Here is a 16621-nt window from a genome sequence, read left to right as displayed (position 1 = left end):
TCCAGGAGACTCCCGTCTCCCCCCCCTCTCCCCTGCTCCCCCCTGGCCAGTCCCCCCTCCTCCCCCCGAGGATCCCTGAGGAAAAGGAGCCCTCCTCATTCCTCCCCCTCCCCTCCTCTCTCCAGAGCTCGTCTGATTGGAGGAAGGAAGCAACAAAGCACCTTGTCTCGCCCCTCCTCCCCCTCCGCCTCCCCACTCAGAAGGAACCCCCCCCTCGGGGAATACAGACCCCTGTCTCCAACATTCCGTCCTGCCTCCCCCTCCCCTAACCTCTCCTCCCCACGCCGACTCTCCTCCCCCACCCCCTCCCGTATGTCCAGCCGCCCCCTCCCTTCCCGCACCTCCACACGGCACCTCAGAGGGGGTCGTGGCCAGGTGCCCATGGGGGCGGTGAAGCCCTCGCCAGGTAACCCCTACCTGCAGAGACGTAGTCGGCACAGCACCCCTCTCACCCAGAACGTGGCTCCCTTCAGGTCGTCGGTTCACAGCGTCCCCGAGGGCCAACCCCCCCCAGCAGGACAGCTGCAGGGCCCCGGCCCCCCCATGTTGGCACGCTCAGTGTCCCGGCCGGGAGGGGTCAGGGAGTCGCAGCGGACCCCCCAGGGAGGTTTCCATCGCCCCGTAGGGAGGGGCCACCCTCTCGTCCGCATGCCCAGGAACCCTCCTGGCAGGCAGTCGTTCAGAGGCCCTCCCCATCCCCCCGGACCTAGCCGTCCTCTCTCCCCCCAGCCCTCCATGAAGCAGCAGGGTGGTCCTCTCGCTCCACAGCACTCTGTTAGACGCCCCTCCTCCCCCCACCACCCACAACACAAGCAACCCTCTTCCCCCCTGCCGCCCCGTGGCCCCTCTCCCTTCCACCACTTCTCCCCAGCCTCCTTCAGACCCCCCCACCACCCCAGTCTCCCCCATCACTCCCAGGTCGTGACCCAGTACAACCACACTATGGAGCCAGGAGCCTCTCCCTTACTGACCAACGCTCACCTTAGAGGAGTAAACTACACCTCCCCTCAGCAGCGGCCCACCTCCCCCCATCCCTCCCTCCATTACGATCCTCGTTCCTCCCCCCATCCCTCCCTCCATTACGATCCTCGTTCCTCACCCCTCCAGAACTCTTACCCGCGCAACACGTCCTATAGTTCACCTGTACAGCGAGGCCCCTCCCCCTCACCTGGTGGCCAGCTGATGATGTCATATGATGGACAGGTTAGCCAGGGTTCCTCCCCCCAGCGGTCTAACGCCCTACAGCAGAACACTAACCTGCATAACGCCTCCTACTCCTCCCCCTTGGCCTCCTCTCCTCTCCAGAGGAATGCCTCCCTCTACACCCCCGCGCTCAGCCCTCGGCTCCGCAACGCTTCGTACGCCTCCCCCGCTCTTCACAAACCTCCTCCCCGCTCGTCCCCCACGCTGTCCACCACTCTTAGCTCCTCCCACCACCTACAGGGGTCAGCGTTCCGCCTCCCCGACGGTTCCGTGATGATGTCGGGGGGTTCCGAGGGGAACATGGGCAGTGGAGGTGGTGGTCCTCCTGGTTCTGTCTCTCTAATGTCTAATGCTCTGCAGAACCCCAGCATTAAACGAGCTACCTACCGCCTACCAGACGGTTCTCTGGTCACCAGGACTGAACCCAATCCTCAACCGTCCTCCGCTCTCCTCAACCCCAGCATGCAACGGGCTACGTATAAATTACCAGATGGGACGCTAGTAACCCAGAACGAGCCTCAACCGATTCCCTCTCCCTCCTTCTCTCCGAATCTCTCCTCAGCTCTTCTCAACCCTAACCTCCGTCAGGCTACGTACAGATTACCGGATGGAACTCTAGTAACCAGGACTGAACAAACTCCTCAGCCGTCCTCTCCTAACCTCTCCTCTGCCCTCCTCAACCAAAATCTTACCAAGGCTACATACCGTTTACCCGACGGAACTCTAGTGACCAGGAACGAGCCTCAACAACCGTCCTCTCCGATGCTCTCCTCTGCCCTCCTCAACCAAAATCTTACCAAGGCTACGTACCGTTTACCAGACGGAACTCTAGTAACCAGGAACGAGCCTCAACAACCGTCCTCTCCGATGCTCTCCTCTGCCCTCCTCAACCAAAATCTTACCAAGGCTACGTACCGTTTACCAGACGGAACTCTAGTAACCAGGAACGAGCCTCAACAACCGTCCTCTCCGATGCTCTCCTCTGCTCTCCTCAACCAAAATCTTACCAAGGCTACGTACCGTTTACCAGACGGAACTCTAGTAACCAGGAACGAGCCTCAACAACCGTCCTCTCCGATGCTCTCCTCTGCTCTCCTCAACCAAAATCTTACCAAGGCTACGTACCGTTTACCAGACGGAACTCTAGTAACCAGGAACGAGCCTCAACAACCGTCCTCTCCGATGCTCTCCTCTGCCCTCCTCAACCAAAATCTTACCAAGGCTACGTACCGTTTACCAGACGGAACTCTAGTAACCAGGAACGAGCCTCAACAACCGTCCTCTCCGATGCTCTCCTCTGCTCTCCTCAACCAAAATCTTACCAAGGCTACGTACCGTTTACCAGACGGAACTCTAGTAACCAGGAACGAGCCTCAACAACCGTCCTCTCCGATGCTCTCCTCTGCCCTCCTCAACCAAAATCTTACCAAGGCTACGTACCGTTTACCAGACGGAACTCTAGTAACCAGGAACGAGCCTCAACAACCGTCCTCTCCGATGCTCTCCTCTGCCCTCCTCAACCAAAATCTTACCAAGGCTACGTACCGTTTACCAGACGGAACTCTAGTGACCAGGAACGAGCCTCAACAACCGTCCTCTCCGATGCTCTCCTCTGCCCTCCTCAACCAAAATCTTACCAAGGCTACGTACCGTTTACCAGACGGAACTCTAGTAACCAGGAATGAGCCTCAGCAACCTTCTTCTCCTAACCTCTCCTCTGCCCTCCTCAACCCTAACGTCCGTGGAGCCTCCTATAGGGGGGGGTCTCTGGCCCCCCCTAGCCCCTCCCCCAACCTGTCCAATGCTCTCCAGAACCCAAACATGCGTTCAGCTACATACAGACTACCTGACGGGACCTTAGTGACCCGGACCCAGCCTAGCACCCCCCAGCTCTCCAACGCTCTCCAGAACCCAAACATGCGTTCAGCTACATACAGACTTCCTGACGGGAGCCTGATGACGAGACCTGTTCCCGCCACCCCCCAGCTTGGCAATGCCCTACAGAACCAGAACCTCCGTGGGGCTTCCTACCGCCTACCCTCCTCGCTGGAGGAGCCTGGAGGGGGGCGATACGCCGTGGTCATGCCCCAGGTGCAGGGCTCTGTGCCGGGGCAAGGGGCAGGGCATCACTGGGCTCAGGGCCCAGGTCCTGGGATGGGGACACAGCCTGGGGGTGCAGGGGAGCAGGTGGATGTGTGGGGGTCAGAGACAGTGCTTCCCCACCCCACCGTCCAGAACCTCACCAAGTGGTCCATGTACCGGGATGAGGAGCTGCTGGATTTCCCGGGGCCCCTCCACCATGGACAGAGAGAGATGGAAGACCTGGAGCCGGACTGGGCTCCTAACAGGGAAGGGGAACCCACTGGGCCCTGGTATGATAAGGTAATACTGGTTTAACTATAGAACCCACTGGGCCCTGGTATGATAAGGTAATATTGGTTTAAGTATAGAACCCACTGGGCACTGGTATGATAAGGTAATATTGGTTTAACTATAGAACCCACTGGGCCCTGGTATGATAAGGTAATACTGGTTTAACTATAGAACCCACTGGGCCCTGGTATGATAAGGTAATACTGGTTTAACTATAGAACCCACTGGGCCCTGGTATGATAAGGTAATACTGGTTTAACTATAGAACCCACTGGGCCCTGGTATGATAAGGTAATACTGGTTTAACTATGGAACCCACTGAGCCCTGGTATGATAAGGTAATACTGGTTTAACTATAGAACCCACTGGGCCCTGGTATGATAAGGTAATACTGGTTTAACTATAGAACCCACTGGGCCCTGGTATGATAAGGTAATACTGGTTTAACTAGGGTTAAATTTAGTTCCTCAGTTAGGTGGTTAACTGATTTTTGTACTCTGACGTCCTTGGGTAGGCAGAGGGAGTCTGGAAGGGCACCTAGGAATCTTTGGGTTGTCCGAGAATTTATAGCATGGCTTTTGATGCTCCTTGGTTGGGGTCTGAGCAGATTGTTTGATGCAATTGCAAACGTAATAAGAAAGGTGGTCCGATAGTCCAGGATTATGAGGAAAAACATTAAGATCTACAACATTTATTCCATGGGACAAAACTAGGTCCAGAGTATGACTGTGGCAGTGAGTAGGTCCAGAGACATGTTGGACAAAACCCACTGAGTCGATGATGGCTCCGAAAGACTTTTGGAGTGGGTCTGTGGACTTCTCCATGTGAATATTAAAATCACCAAAAATTAGAATATGATCTGCTATGACTACAAGGTCTGATAGGAATTCAGGAAACTCAGAGAGGAACGCTGTATATGGCCCAGGAGGCCTGTAAACAGTAGCTATAAAAAGTGATTGAGTAGGAGGCATAGAGCTGCATAGAGCATGACTAGAAGCTCAAAAGACGAAAACGCCATTTTTTTTTTTGTAAATTGAAATTTGCTATCGTAAATGTTAGCAACACCTCCGCCTTTGCGGGATGCACGGGGGATATGGTCACTAGTGTAACCAGGAGGTGAGGCCTCATTTAACACAGTAAATTCATCAGGCTTAAGCCATGTGTCAGTCAGGCCAATCACATCAAGATTATGATCAGTGATTAGTTCATTGACTATTACTGCCTTTGAAGTGAGGGATCTAACATTAAGTAACCCTATTTTGAGATGTGAGGTATCACGATCTCTTTCAATAATGGCAGGAATGGAGGAGGTCTTTATCCTAATAAGATTGCTAAGGCGAACACCGCCATGTTTAGTTTTGCCCAACCTAGGTCGAGGCACAGACACAGTCTCAATGGGTATGGCTGAGCTGACTACACTGACTGTGCTATTGGCAGACTCCACTAAGCTGGCAGGTTGGCTAACAGCCTGCTGCCTGGCCTGCACCCTATGTCATTGTGGGGCTAAAGGAGTTAGAGCCCTATCTATGTTGGTAGATAAGATGAGAGCACCCCTCCAGGTAGGATGGAGTCCGTCACTCCTCAGCAGGTCAGGCTTGGTCCTGTTTGTGGGTGAGTCCCAGAAAGAGGGCATATTATCTACAAATTCTATCTTTTGGGAGGGGCAGAAAACCGTTTTCAACCAGCGATTGAGTTCTGAGACTCTGCTATAGAGCTCATCACTCCCCCTAACTGGGAGGGGCCAGAGACTCTGCTGTAGAGCTCATCACTACCCCTAACTGGGAGGGGCCAGAGACTCTGCTGTAGAGCTCATCACTCCCCCTAACTGGGAGGGGGCCAGAGACTCTGCTGTAGAGCTCATCACTCCCCCTAACTGGGAGGGGCCAGAGACTCTGCTGTAGAGCTCATCACTCCCCCTAACTGGGAGGGGCCAGAGACTCTGCTGTAGAGCTCATCACTCCCCCTAACTGGGAGGGGCCAGAGACAATTACTTGATGCCGACATCTTTCTAGCTGATTTACAGGTTGAAGCTATGTTGCACTTGGTGACCTCTGACTGTTTCATCCTAACATCGTTGGTGCTGACGTGGATAACAATATCGCTATACTCTCTACACTCGCCAGTTTTAGCTTTAGCCAGCACCATCTTAAGATTAGCCTTAACGTCTGTAGCCCTGCTCCCTGGTAAACAGTGTATGATCGCTGGGTGATTCGTTTTAAGTCTAATACTGCGGGTAATGGAGTCGCCAATGACTAGGGTTTTCAATTTGTCAGAGCTAATGGTTGGAGCCTTCGGCGTCTCAGACCCCGTAGCGGGAGGAGTAGAGACAAGAGAAGACTCAGCCTCAGACTCCGACTCGCTACATAATGGGGAGAACCGGTTGAACGTTTCTGTCGGCTGAATGAGCGACACCGGTTGAGCATTCCTACAGCATTTCCTTCCAGAAGCCATGAGAAAGTTGTCCTGCTGCGGGGACTGTGCGGGGGGATTTATACTAACGTTACTATCTGTACTTACTGGTGGCACAGACGCTGTTTCATCCTTTCCTACACTGAAATTACCCTTGCCTAACGATTGCGTCTGAAGCTGGGCTTGCAGCACAGCTATCCTTGTCGTAAGGCGATCGTTCTCCTGTATATTATGAGTACAGCGACTGCAATTAGAAGACATCATGTTAATGTTACTACTTAGCTTCGGCTGGTGGAGGTCCTGACAAACCACGTCCAGATAAAGCGTCCGGAGTGAAAAAGTTGAATGAAAAAAGTTGAGCGAGGGGGAAAACAAAAAATATAAACGCTAATTAAAAAAGTAAAAACCGTAAAGTTTGCAGGTAGCAAAGTAAGGTTAGCAACAAACCGCACAGCAGCACGTAAACAAGTCTGCAAGTTGTGACCGGAAGTTGTGACCGGAAATTATGAAACCAAACACTATCATTCACAAACGCATACCCCTGGTAGTACTGATATGATAAGGTACTACTGGTACGATAAGGTAACACCGGTAAAACTGGTACGATAAGGTAATACCGATAATACTGGTATGATAAGGTAATACTGGTATGATAAGGTAATACTGGTACGATAAGGTAATACCAGCAATACTGGTATGACAAGATAATACCGGTAATACTGGCACGATAAAGTAATACTGGTACGATAAGTTAATACTTGTATGATAAGGTAATACAGGTACGATAAGGTAATACAGGTAATGCTGGTACGATAAGGTAATACCGGCAATACTGGCATGATAAGATAATACCGATAATACTGGTATGATAAGGTAATACTGGTACGATAAGGTAATACCGGTAATACTGGTACGATAAGGTAATTCTGACAATACTGGTACGATAAGGTAATACCAGAAATACTGGTATGATAAAGTAATACCAGTAATACTGGTATGATAAGATATTACCGGTAATACGGGCACAATAAGGTAATACCGGTAAAATAAGGTAATACTGCTACGATAAGGTAATATTGGTACGATAAGGCAATACTGGTACGATAAGGTAATACTGGTACGATAAGGTAATACTGGTACGATAAGGTAATACGGGCACGATAAGGTAATACCGGCACGATAACGTAATACAGGCACGATAAGGTAATACCGATACGATAAGGTAATACTGGTACGACAAGGTAATACCGGTAATACTGGTACAATAAGGTAATATCGGCTCGATAAGGTAATATCGGCTCGATAAGGTAATACCGGAACGATAAGGAAATAATGGTACGATAGGGTAATGATGGTACGATAAGGTAATACCGGCTCAATAAGGTAATACCGGTACGATAAGGCAATACTGGTACGATAAGGTAATACCGGCACGATAAGCTAATACCGGTACAATAAGGTACTACCAGTACGAAAAGGTAATACTGGTATGATAAGGTAATACCGGCTCAATAAGGTAATACCGGTACGATAAGGCAATACTGGTACGATAAGGTAATACCGGCACGATAAGGTAATACCGGTACAATAAGGTACTACCAGTACGATAAGGTAATACTGGTATGATAAGCTAATACCGGTACGATAACCTGTTGAGGATGGGGGCGCTGTTGAGACTATTTATGCTAATTGGGTAATTTTTGAAACGGCTTCCCACAAAATCCTTGATCGTACAATATGCATATTATTATTATTATTGGATAGAAGTTTCTATAGGAGTTGAAATTTTGTCTCTAAGTGGAACAGAGCCCATTCTACAGCAATTTCCCTGACATGGAGTCAGATTTCAGAAATGTTGGCCACTGTTCTGAAGTCAGTTAAAAGGGCACTGTTATTGCTATGACTATACGGACACTTCTTACGTCTTCCCCTGGATGCCTTTACGTGATGACGATTCCAATGGGGTCGATTGCGAGTTCACAGGCACTATAAATTAAAAAACCCTGTAGCTAGCAAGTCTTTTCTTGGTGCGTAACGCGCGTGGAGGACACCGAGCCGCCCCTGTTCCAAGCGTTAGTTTAGCCTGTTATATTTCTCCGGTCATCTTTTCACTCGTTATAGGAGTTAAAAACATCATAAGGTAGTTAATTTAAAGCGTTTTATAGCAATTTATATCCGTTTAGTGCGATTTTGGGACATTTATTTTTGAAACGATGTGAATAGCTGGGCACGCTTTTCAGTTCATCCCGAACGCAGTTGGCATTTCCACATGGCAAGAGGACAGCTTTCCACCAAAAGACGATTACTCCCAAGAAAGGATCCTTTGCCCAAGATACTGATGGAAGAACAGCTCAAAGTAGGACATTTTTATTATGATAAATCGTGTTTCTGTCGAAACATTTTAGTGGCTTAGGACGCCATGTTTTTTGACGTAGCTTCGCTTGGCGCAAACTGTATTGAAAAGTAAGGATAAATTAAAAAATGTAATTCCGCAATTGTATTAAGAATTGAATTGTCTATCAATCCCTGTCCACCCTATATTTTTTAGTCACGTTTATGAGTATTTATGTATAAGAGTAGATCACTGTCTAAGTGGCGCAAGGACATTTTCTGACCAGCTGAGCTACATTTCACATTGTCTAACCATGATTTTGGTGGCTAAATATAAACGTTTTCGATCAAACTCTATATGGATTGTGTAATATGATGTTACAGGAGTGTCATCTGAAGAATTCTGAGAAGGTTAGTGAAAAAATTAATATATTTTTGGCGATGTTGACGTTATCGCTCACTTTGGCTAGAATCAATGCTGGGCTGCTATGTGCTATGTGCTATGCTAATATAACGATTTATTGTGTTTTCGCTGTAAGACACTTAGAAAATCTGAAATATTGTCTGTATTCACAGGATCTGTGTCTTTCGATTCGTGTATGCTGTGTATTTTTACGAAATGTTTGATGATTAGTAAGTAGGTAAACACGTTGCTCTAAGTAGTTTTTCTATTCCATTTGTGACGGTGGGTGCAATTGTAACCTATGCCATCTACCTGAAATATGCACTTTTTTCTAACAAAACCTATCCCATACCATAAATATGTTATCAGACTGTCATCTGATGAGTTTTTTTGTTGGTTAGGGGCTATAAATATCTTAGTTTAGCCGAATTGGTGATGGCTACTGGTGTTGGTGGACAAATAAAAGATGGTGGATTATGCTAATGTGTTTTTAGGTAATAGATGTACATCTTTACATATTGTGTCTTCCCTGTAAAACATTTTAAAAATCGGACATGTTGACTGGATTCACAAGATCTGTGTCTTTCATTAGCTGTATTGGACTTTAATGTGTGAAAGTTAAATATTAAAAAAAAATATTTTTTTTGAATTTCGCGGCACTGGTTTTTCAGTGGGGGGGGGGGGGGGTGGCGCTAGCGGCACGCTGATCCTAGACAGGATAAGGTAATACGGGTACGATAAGGTAATACTGGTACGATAAGGTAATACCGGCACAATAAGGTAATACCGGTACAATAAGGTGATACTGGTACGATAAGGTAATACCGGTACGATAAGGTAATACCGGTACGACAAGGTAATACCGGCACGATAAGACAATACCGGTACGATAAGGTAATACCGGTACGATAAGGCAATACCGGTACGATAAGGTAATACTGGTACGATAAGGTAATACCGGCACAATAAGGTAATACCGGTACAATAAGGTGATACTGGTACGATAAGGTAATACCGGTACGATAAGGTAATACTGGTACGATAAGGTAATACTGATACGATAAGGTAATACTGGTACGATAAGGTAATACCGGTACGATAAGGTAATACCGGTACGATAAGGCAATACTGGTACGATAAGGTAATACCGGTACAATAAGGTAATACCGCTACGATAAGGTAATACCAGTACGATAAGGTAATACCGGTACGATAAGGTAATACCGGTACAATAAGGTAATACCGCTACGATAAGGTAATACTAGTACGATAAGGTAATACCGGTACGATAAGGTAATAACGGTATGATAAGGCAATACCGGTACGATAAGGCAATACCGGTACGATAAGGTAATACCGGTACAATAAGGTAATACTGGTACGATAAGGTAATACTGGTACGATAAGGTAACACTGGTACGATAAGGTAATACTGGTACGACAAGGTAATACCGGTACGATAAGGTAATACCGGTACGATAAGGCAATACCGGCACGATAAGGTAATACCGGTACGATAAGGTAATAACGGTACGATAAGGTAATACCGGTACGATAAGGTAATACGGGTACGATAAGGTAATACGGGTACGATAAGGTAATACGGGTACGATAAGGTAATACGGGTACGATAAGGTAATACGGGTACAATAAGGTAATAAAGGTACGATAAGGTAATACTGGCACGATAAGGTAATACCAGTATGATAGGGTACTACCGGCACGATAAGGTAATACCGGTATGATAAGGTACTACCGGCACAATAAGTTAATACCTGTCCAATAAGGTGATACTGGTACGATAAGGTAATACCGGTACGATAAGGTAATACCGGTACGATAAGGTAATACTGGTACGATAAGGTAATACCGGCACAATAAGGTAATACCGGTACAATAAGGTGATACCGGTACGATAAGGTAATACCGGTACGATAAGGTAATACTGGTACGATAAGGTAATACTGATACGATAAGGTAATACTGGTACGATAAGGTAATACCGGTACGATAAGGTAATACCGGTACAATAAGGTAATACCGCTACGATAAGATAATACCGGTACGATAAGGTAATACCGGTACGATAAGGTAATACCGGTATGATAAGGCAATACCGGTACGATAAGGCAATACCGGTACGATAAGGCAATACCGGCACGATAAGGCAATACCGGTACGATAAGGCAATACCGGTACGATAAGGTAATACCGGTACAATAAGGTAATACTGGTACGACAAGGTAATACCGGTACGACAAGGTAATACCGGTACGATAAGGTAATACCGGTACGAAAAGGTAATACTGGAACTATAAGGTAATACCGGTACGAAAAGGTAATACCGGTACGAAAAGGTAATACCGGTACGATAAGGTAATACCGGTATGATAATGTACTACCGGCACGATAAGGTAAAACCGGCACGATAAGGTAATACTGGAACTATAAGGTAATACGGGTACGATAAGGTAATACGGGTACGATAAGGTAATACGGGTACGATAAGGTAATAAAGGTACGATAAGGTAATACTGGCACGATAAGGTAATACCGGTATGATAAGGTACTACCGGCACGATAAGGTAATACCGGTATGATAAGGTACTACCGGCACGATAAGGTAATACCGGTATGATAAGGTACTACCGGCACGATAAGGTACTACTGGTACGAAAAGGTAATACCGGTACGATAAGGTAATACTGGTACGACACGGTAATACCGGTACGATAAGGTAATACCGGTACGATAAGGCAATACCGGTAATGCTGGCACGATAAGGTAATACCGGTACGATAAGGTAATACCGGTACGATAAGGTAATACCGGTAATACTGGCACGATAAGGTAATACAGGTACGATAAGGTAATACCGGTACGATAAGGTAATACCACAACGATAAGGTAATACCGGTGCGATAAGGTAATACCGCCACGATAAGGTAATACCGGTACGATAAGGTAATACCGCCACGATAAGGTAATACCGGTACGATAAGGTAATATCGGAACGATAAGGTAATACCGGAACGATAAGGTAACACCGGTAATACCGGTATGCTAAGTGGTACTGGATGCGATGACTTGTGAATGTAGATGAACTCAACGTGTGTGTCTGTGTGTAGATGTACTCCATCCGCAGCCTGCCCAGCATGGTGTATCGGGAGCAGCCAGAGGAAGACGGAGTAGAGGACATGACGCAGCTGGAGTGAGAACACAACACAACTTATTTAACGGCTGTGGATGCTGCTATTTTCAGCTGCTCTGTGTGCTTCTGTGTCTGTTGTTCCAGGGAGCTGTCTGAGGGAGCTGCTATTTTCAGCTGCTCTGTGTGCTTCTGTGTCTGTTGTTCCAGGGAGCTGCTATTTCCAGCTGCTCTGTGTGCTTCTGTGTCTGTTGTTTGAGGGAGCTGCTATTTTCAGCTGCTCTGTGTGACTCTGTGTCTGTTGTTCCAGGGAGCTGTCTGAGGGAGCTGCTATTTTCAGCTGCTCTGTGTGCTTCTGTGTCTGTTGTTCCAGGGAGCTGCTATTTCCAGCTGCTCTGTGTGCTTCTGTGTCTGTTGTTCCAGGGAGCTGTCTGAGGAAGCTGCTATTTTCAGCTGCTCTGTGTGCTTCTGTGTCTGTTGTTCCAGGGAGCTGCTATTTTCAGCTGCTCTGTGTGCTTCTGTGTCTGTTGTTTCAGGGAGCTGTCTGAGGGAGCTGTGCTGCTCAACCTGAAGAAGAGGTTTGAGAGACAGATCATCTATGTGAGTTTACTAACAACACACTGTTACGCCCGTTACCAATTACACTGATAACATTCACACCTGTCCCTCTACCTGGACACTGTTACGCCCTCTACCTGGACACTGATAACATTCACACCTGTCCCTCTACCTGGACACTGTTACGCCCTCTACCTGGACACTGTTACGCCCGTTACCAATTACACTGATAACATTCACACCTGTCCCTCTATCTGGACACTTTTACGCCCTCTACCTGGACACTGTTACACCCTCTACCAGTTACACTGATAACATTCACACCTGTCCCTCTACCTGGACACTGTTACGCCCTCTACCTGGACACTGTTACGTCCTCTACCAATTACACTGATAACATTCACACCTGTCCCTCTACCTGGACACTGTTACGCCCTCTACCTGGACACTGATAACATTCACACCTGTCCCTCTATCTGGACACTGTTACGCCCTCTACCTGGACACTGTTACGCCCTCTACCAATTACACTGATAACATTCCCACCTGTCCCTCTATCTGGACACTGTTACGCCCTCTACCTGGACACTGTTACGCCCTCTACCTGGACACTGTTACGCCCTCTACCAATTACACTGATAACATTCACACCTGTCCCTCTACCTGGACACTGTTACGCCCTCTACCTGGACACTGTTACGCCCTCTACCTGGACACTGTTACGCCCTCTACCTGGACACTGTTACGCCCTCTACCTGGACACTGTTACGCCCTCTACCTGGACACTGTTACGCCCTCTACCTGGACACTGTTACGCCCTCTACCTGGACACTGTTACGCCCTCTACCTGGACACTGTTACGCCCTCTACCTGGACACTGTTACGCCCTCTATTTGGACACTGTTACGCCCGTTACCAATTACACTGATAACATTCACACCTGTCCCTCTATCTGGACACTGTTACGCCCTCTACCTGGACACTGATAACATTCACACCTGTCCCTCTACCTGGACACTGTTACGCCCTCTACCTGGACACTGTTACGCCCTCTACCTGGACACTGTTACGCCCGTTACCAATTACACTGATAACATTCACACCTGTCCCTCTATCTGGACACTGTTACGCCCTCTACCTGGACACTGTTACGCCCTCTACCTGGACACTGTTACGCCCTCTACCTGGACACTGTTACGCCCGTTACCAATTACACTGATAACATTCACACCTGTCCCTCTACCTGGACACTGTTACGCCCTCTACCAATTACACTGATAACATTCACACCTGTCCCTCTACCTGGACACTGTTACGCCCTCTACCTGGACACTGTTACGCCCTCTACCTGGACACTGATAACATTCACACCTGTCCCTCTATCTGGACACTGTTACGCCCTCTACCTGGACACTGTTACGCCCTCTACCAATTACACTGATAACATTCCCACCTGTCCCTCTATCTGGACACTGTTACGCCCTCTACCTGGACACTGTTACGCCCTCTACCTGGACACTGTTACGCCCGTTACCAATTACACTGATAACATTCACACCTGTCCCTCTACCTGGACACTGTTACGCCCTCTACCAATTACACTGATAACATTCACACCTGTCCCTCTACCTGGACACTGTTACGCCCTCTACCTGGACACTGTTACGCCCTCTACCAATTACACTGATAACATTCACACCTGTCCCTCTACCTGGACACTGTTACGCCCTCTACCAATTACACTGATAACATTCACACCTGTCCCTCTACCTGGACACTGTTACGCCCTCTACCTGGACACTGATAACATTCACACCTGTCCCTCTACCTGGACACTGTTACGCCCTCTACCAATTACACTGATAACATTCACACCTGTCCCTCTATCTGGACACTGTTACGCCCTCTACCTGGACACTGTTACGCCCTCTACCTGGACACTGTTACGCCCGTTACCAATTACACTGATAACATTCACACCTGTCCCTCTACCTGGACACTGTTACGCCCTCTATCTGGACACTGTTACGCCCTCTACCTGGACACTGTTACGCCCTCTACCTGGACACTGTTACGCCCTCTACCAATTACACTGATAACATTCACACCTGTCCCTCTATCTGGACACTGTTACGCCCGTTACCAATTACACTGATAACATTCACACCTGTCCCTCTATCTGGACACTGTTACGCCCTCTACCAATTACACTGATAACATTCACACCTGTCCCTCTGTCCCCTGTGCACACGTATAGGTAGGATCCTGCTGCGTGTGTTATTAGTGGGATGTGTGTTTGTGTGTGTGTGTGTGTGTGTGTGTGTGTGTGTGTGTGTACAGCGGTGGAAAAAGTACCCAATTGTCATACATGAGTAACAGTAAAGATACCTTAATAGAAAATGACTCCAGTAAAAGTGAAAGTCACCCAGTAAAATACAACTTGAGGAAAAGTCTAAAAGTATTTGGTTTATACATATAGACATAGACATATATAGGTAGTATCCTGGTCTCAGTGAACCCTCTAGACATATATAGGTAGTATCCTGGTCTCAGTGAACCCTCTTGACATATATAGGTAGTATCCTGGTCTCAGTGAACCCCTCTAGACATATATAGGTAGTATCCTGGTCTCGGTGAACCCTCTAGACATATATAGGTAGTATCCTGGTCTCAGTGAACCCTCTAGACATATATAGGTAGTATCCTGGTCTCAGTGAACCCTCTAGACATATATAGGTAGTATCCTGGTCTCAGTGAACCCTCTAGACATATATAGGTAGTATCCTGGTCTCAGTGAACCCTCTAGACATATATAGGTAGTATCCTGGTCCCAGTGAACCCCTCTAGACATATATAGGTAGTATCCTGGTCTCAGTGAACCCTCTAGACATATATAGGTAGTATCCTGGTCTCAGTGACCCCTCTAGACATATATAGGTAGTATCCTTGTCTCAGAGAACCCTCTAGACATATATAGGTAGTATCCTGGTCTCAGTGACCCCTCTAGACATATAGAGGTAGTATCCTGGTCTCAGTGACCCCTCTAGACATATATAGGTAGTATCCTGGTCTCAGTGAACCCTCTAGACATATATAGGTAGTATCCTGGTCTCAGTGAACCCTCTAGACATATATAGGTAGTATCCTGGTCTCAGTGACCCCTCTAGACATATATAGGTAGGATCCTGGTCTCAGTGAACCCTCTAGACATATATAGGTAGTATCCTGGTCTCAGTGAACCCTCTAGACATATATAGGTAGTATCCTGGTCTCAGTGACCCCTCTAGACATATATAGGTAGTATCCTGGTCTCAGAGAACCCTCTAGACATATAGAGGTAGTATCCTTGTCTCAGTGAACCCTCTAGACATATATAGGTAGTATCCTGGTCCCAGTGAACCCTCTAGACATATATAGGTAGGATCCTGGTCTCAGTGAACCCTCTAGACATATATAGGTAGTATCCTGGTCTCAGTGAACCCTCTAGACATATATAGGTAGTATCCTGGTCTCAGTGAACCCTCTAGACATATATAGGTAGGATCCTGGTCTCAGTGAACCCCTCTAGACATATATAGGTAGGATCCTGGTCTCAGTGAACCCTCTAGACATATATAGGTAGGATCCTGGTCTCAGTGAACCCTCTAGACATATATAGGTAGTATCCTGGTCTCAGAGAACCCTCTAGACATATATAGGTAGTATCCTTGTCTCAGAGAACCCTCTAGACATATATAGGTAGTATCCTTGTCTCAGAGAACCCTCTAGACATATATAGGTAGTATCCTGGTCTCAGGGAACCCTCTAGACATATATAGGTAGTATCCTTGTCTCAGAGAACCCTCTAGACATATATAGGTAGTATCCTTGTCTCAGAGAACCCTCTAGACATATATAGGTAGTATCCTTGTCTCAGAGAACCCTCTAGACATATATAGGTAGTATCCTGGTCTCAGTGAACCCTCTAGACATATATAGGTAGTATCCTGGTCTCAGTGAACCCTCTAGACATATATAGGTAGTATCCTTGTCTCAGTGAACCCTCTAGACATATATAGGTAGTATCCTTGTCTCAGTGAACCCTCTAGACATATATAGGTAGTATCCTTGTCTCAGAGAACCCTCTAGACATATATAGGTAGTATCCTGGTCTCAGTGAACCCTCTAGACATATATAGGTAGTATCCTGGTCTCAG

At 47.3% G+C, this 16621-nt stretch overlaps 2 protein-coding genes across 2 annotated transcripts in view; both read left to right on the top strand.

Annotated features, from left to right (window-relative positions):
- LOC129867767 (unconventional myosin-XV-like) overlaps positions 1-16621 on the top strand; it is a 414777-nt gene that overhangs the window by 71364 nt on the left and 326792 nt on the right. The window contains exons 2-3 of the mRNA XM_055941278.1: positions 11848-11930; positions 12404-12467. Coding sequence (XP_055797253.1) covers positions 11848-11930; positions 12404-12467 — 147 coding nt within the window. The remainder of the gene's footprint in view (positions 1-11847; positions 11931-12403; positions 12468-16621) is intronic.
- On the top strand, positions 1124-3600 carry LOC129867778 (mucin-2-like). Its single transcript, XM_055941287.1, has one exon. The coding sequence runs from the start codon at positions 1183-1185 to the stop codon at positions 3598-3600; it is 2418 nt and encodes an 805-aa protein (XP_055797262.1). The 5' UTR covers positions 1124-1182.

This window comes from Salvelinus fontinalis, chromosome 2 (genome assembly GCF_029448725.1).
Source record: "Salvelinus fontinalis isolate EN_2023a chromosome 2, ASM2944872v1, whole genome shotgun sequence".
NCBI classification, from domain to species: Eukaryota; Metazoa; Chordata; class Actinopteri; order Salmoniformes; family Salmonidae; genus Salvelinus; species Salvelinus fontinalis.
The sequence above is the reverse complement of the archived record's forward strand: the minus strand, read 5'-3'. Positions and strand labels throughout refer to the sequence as shown.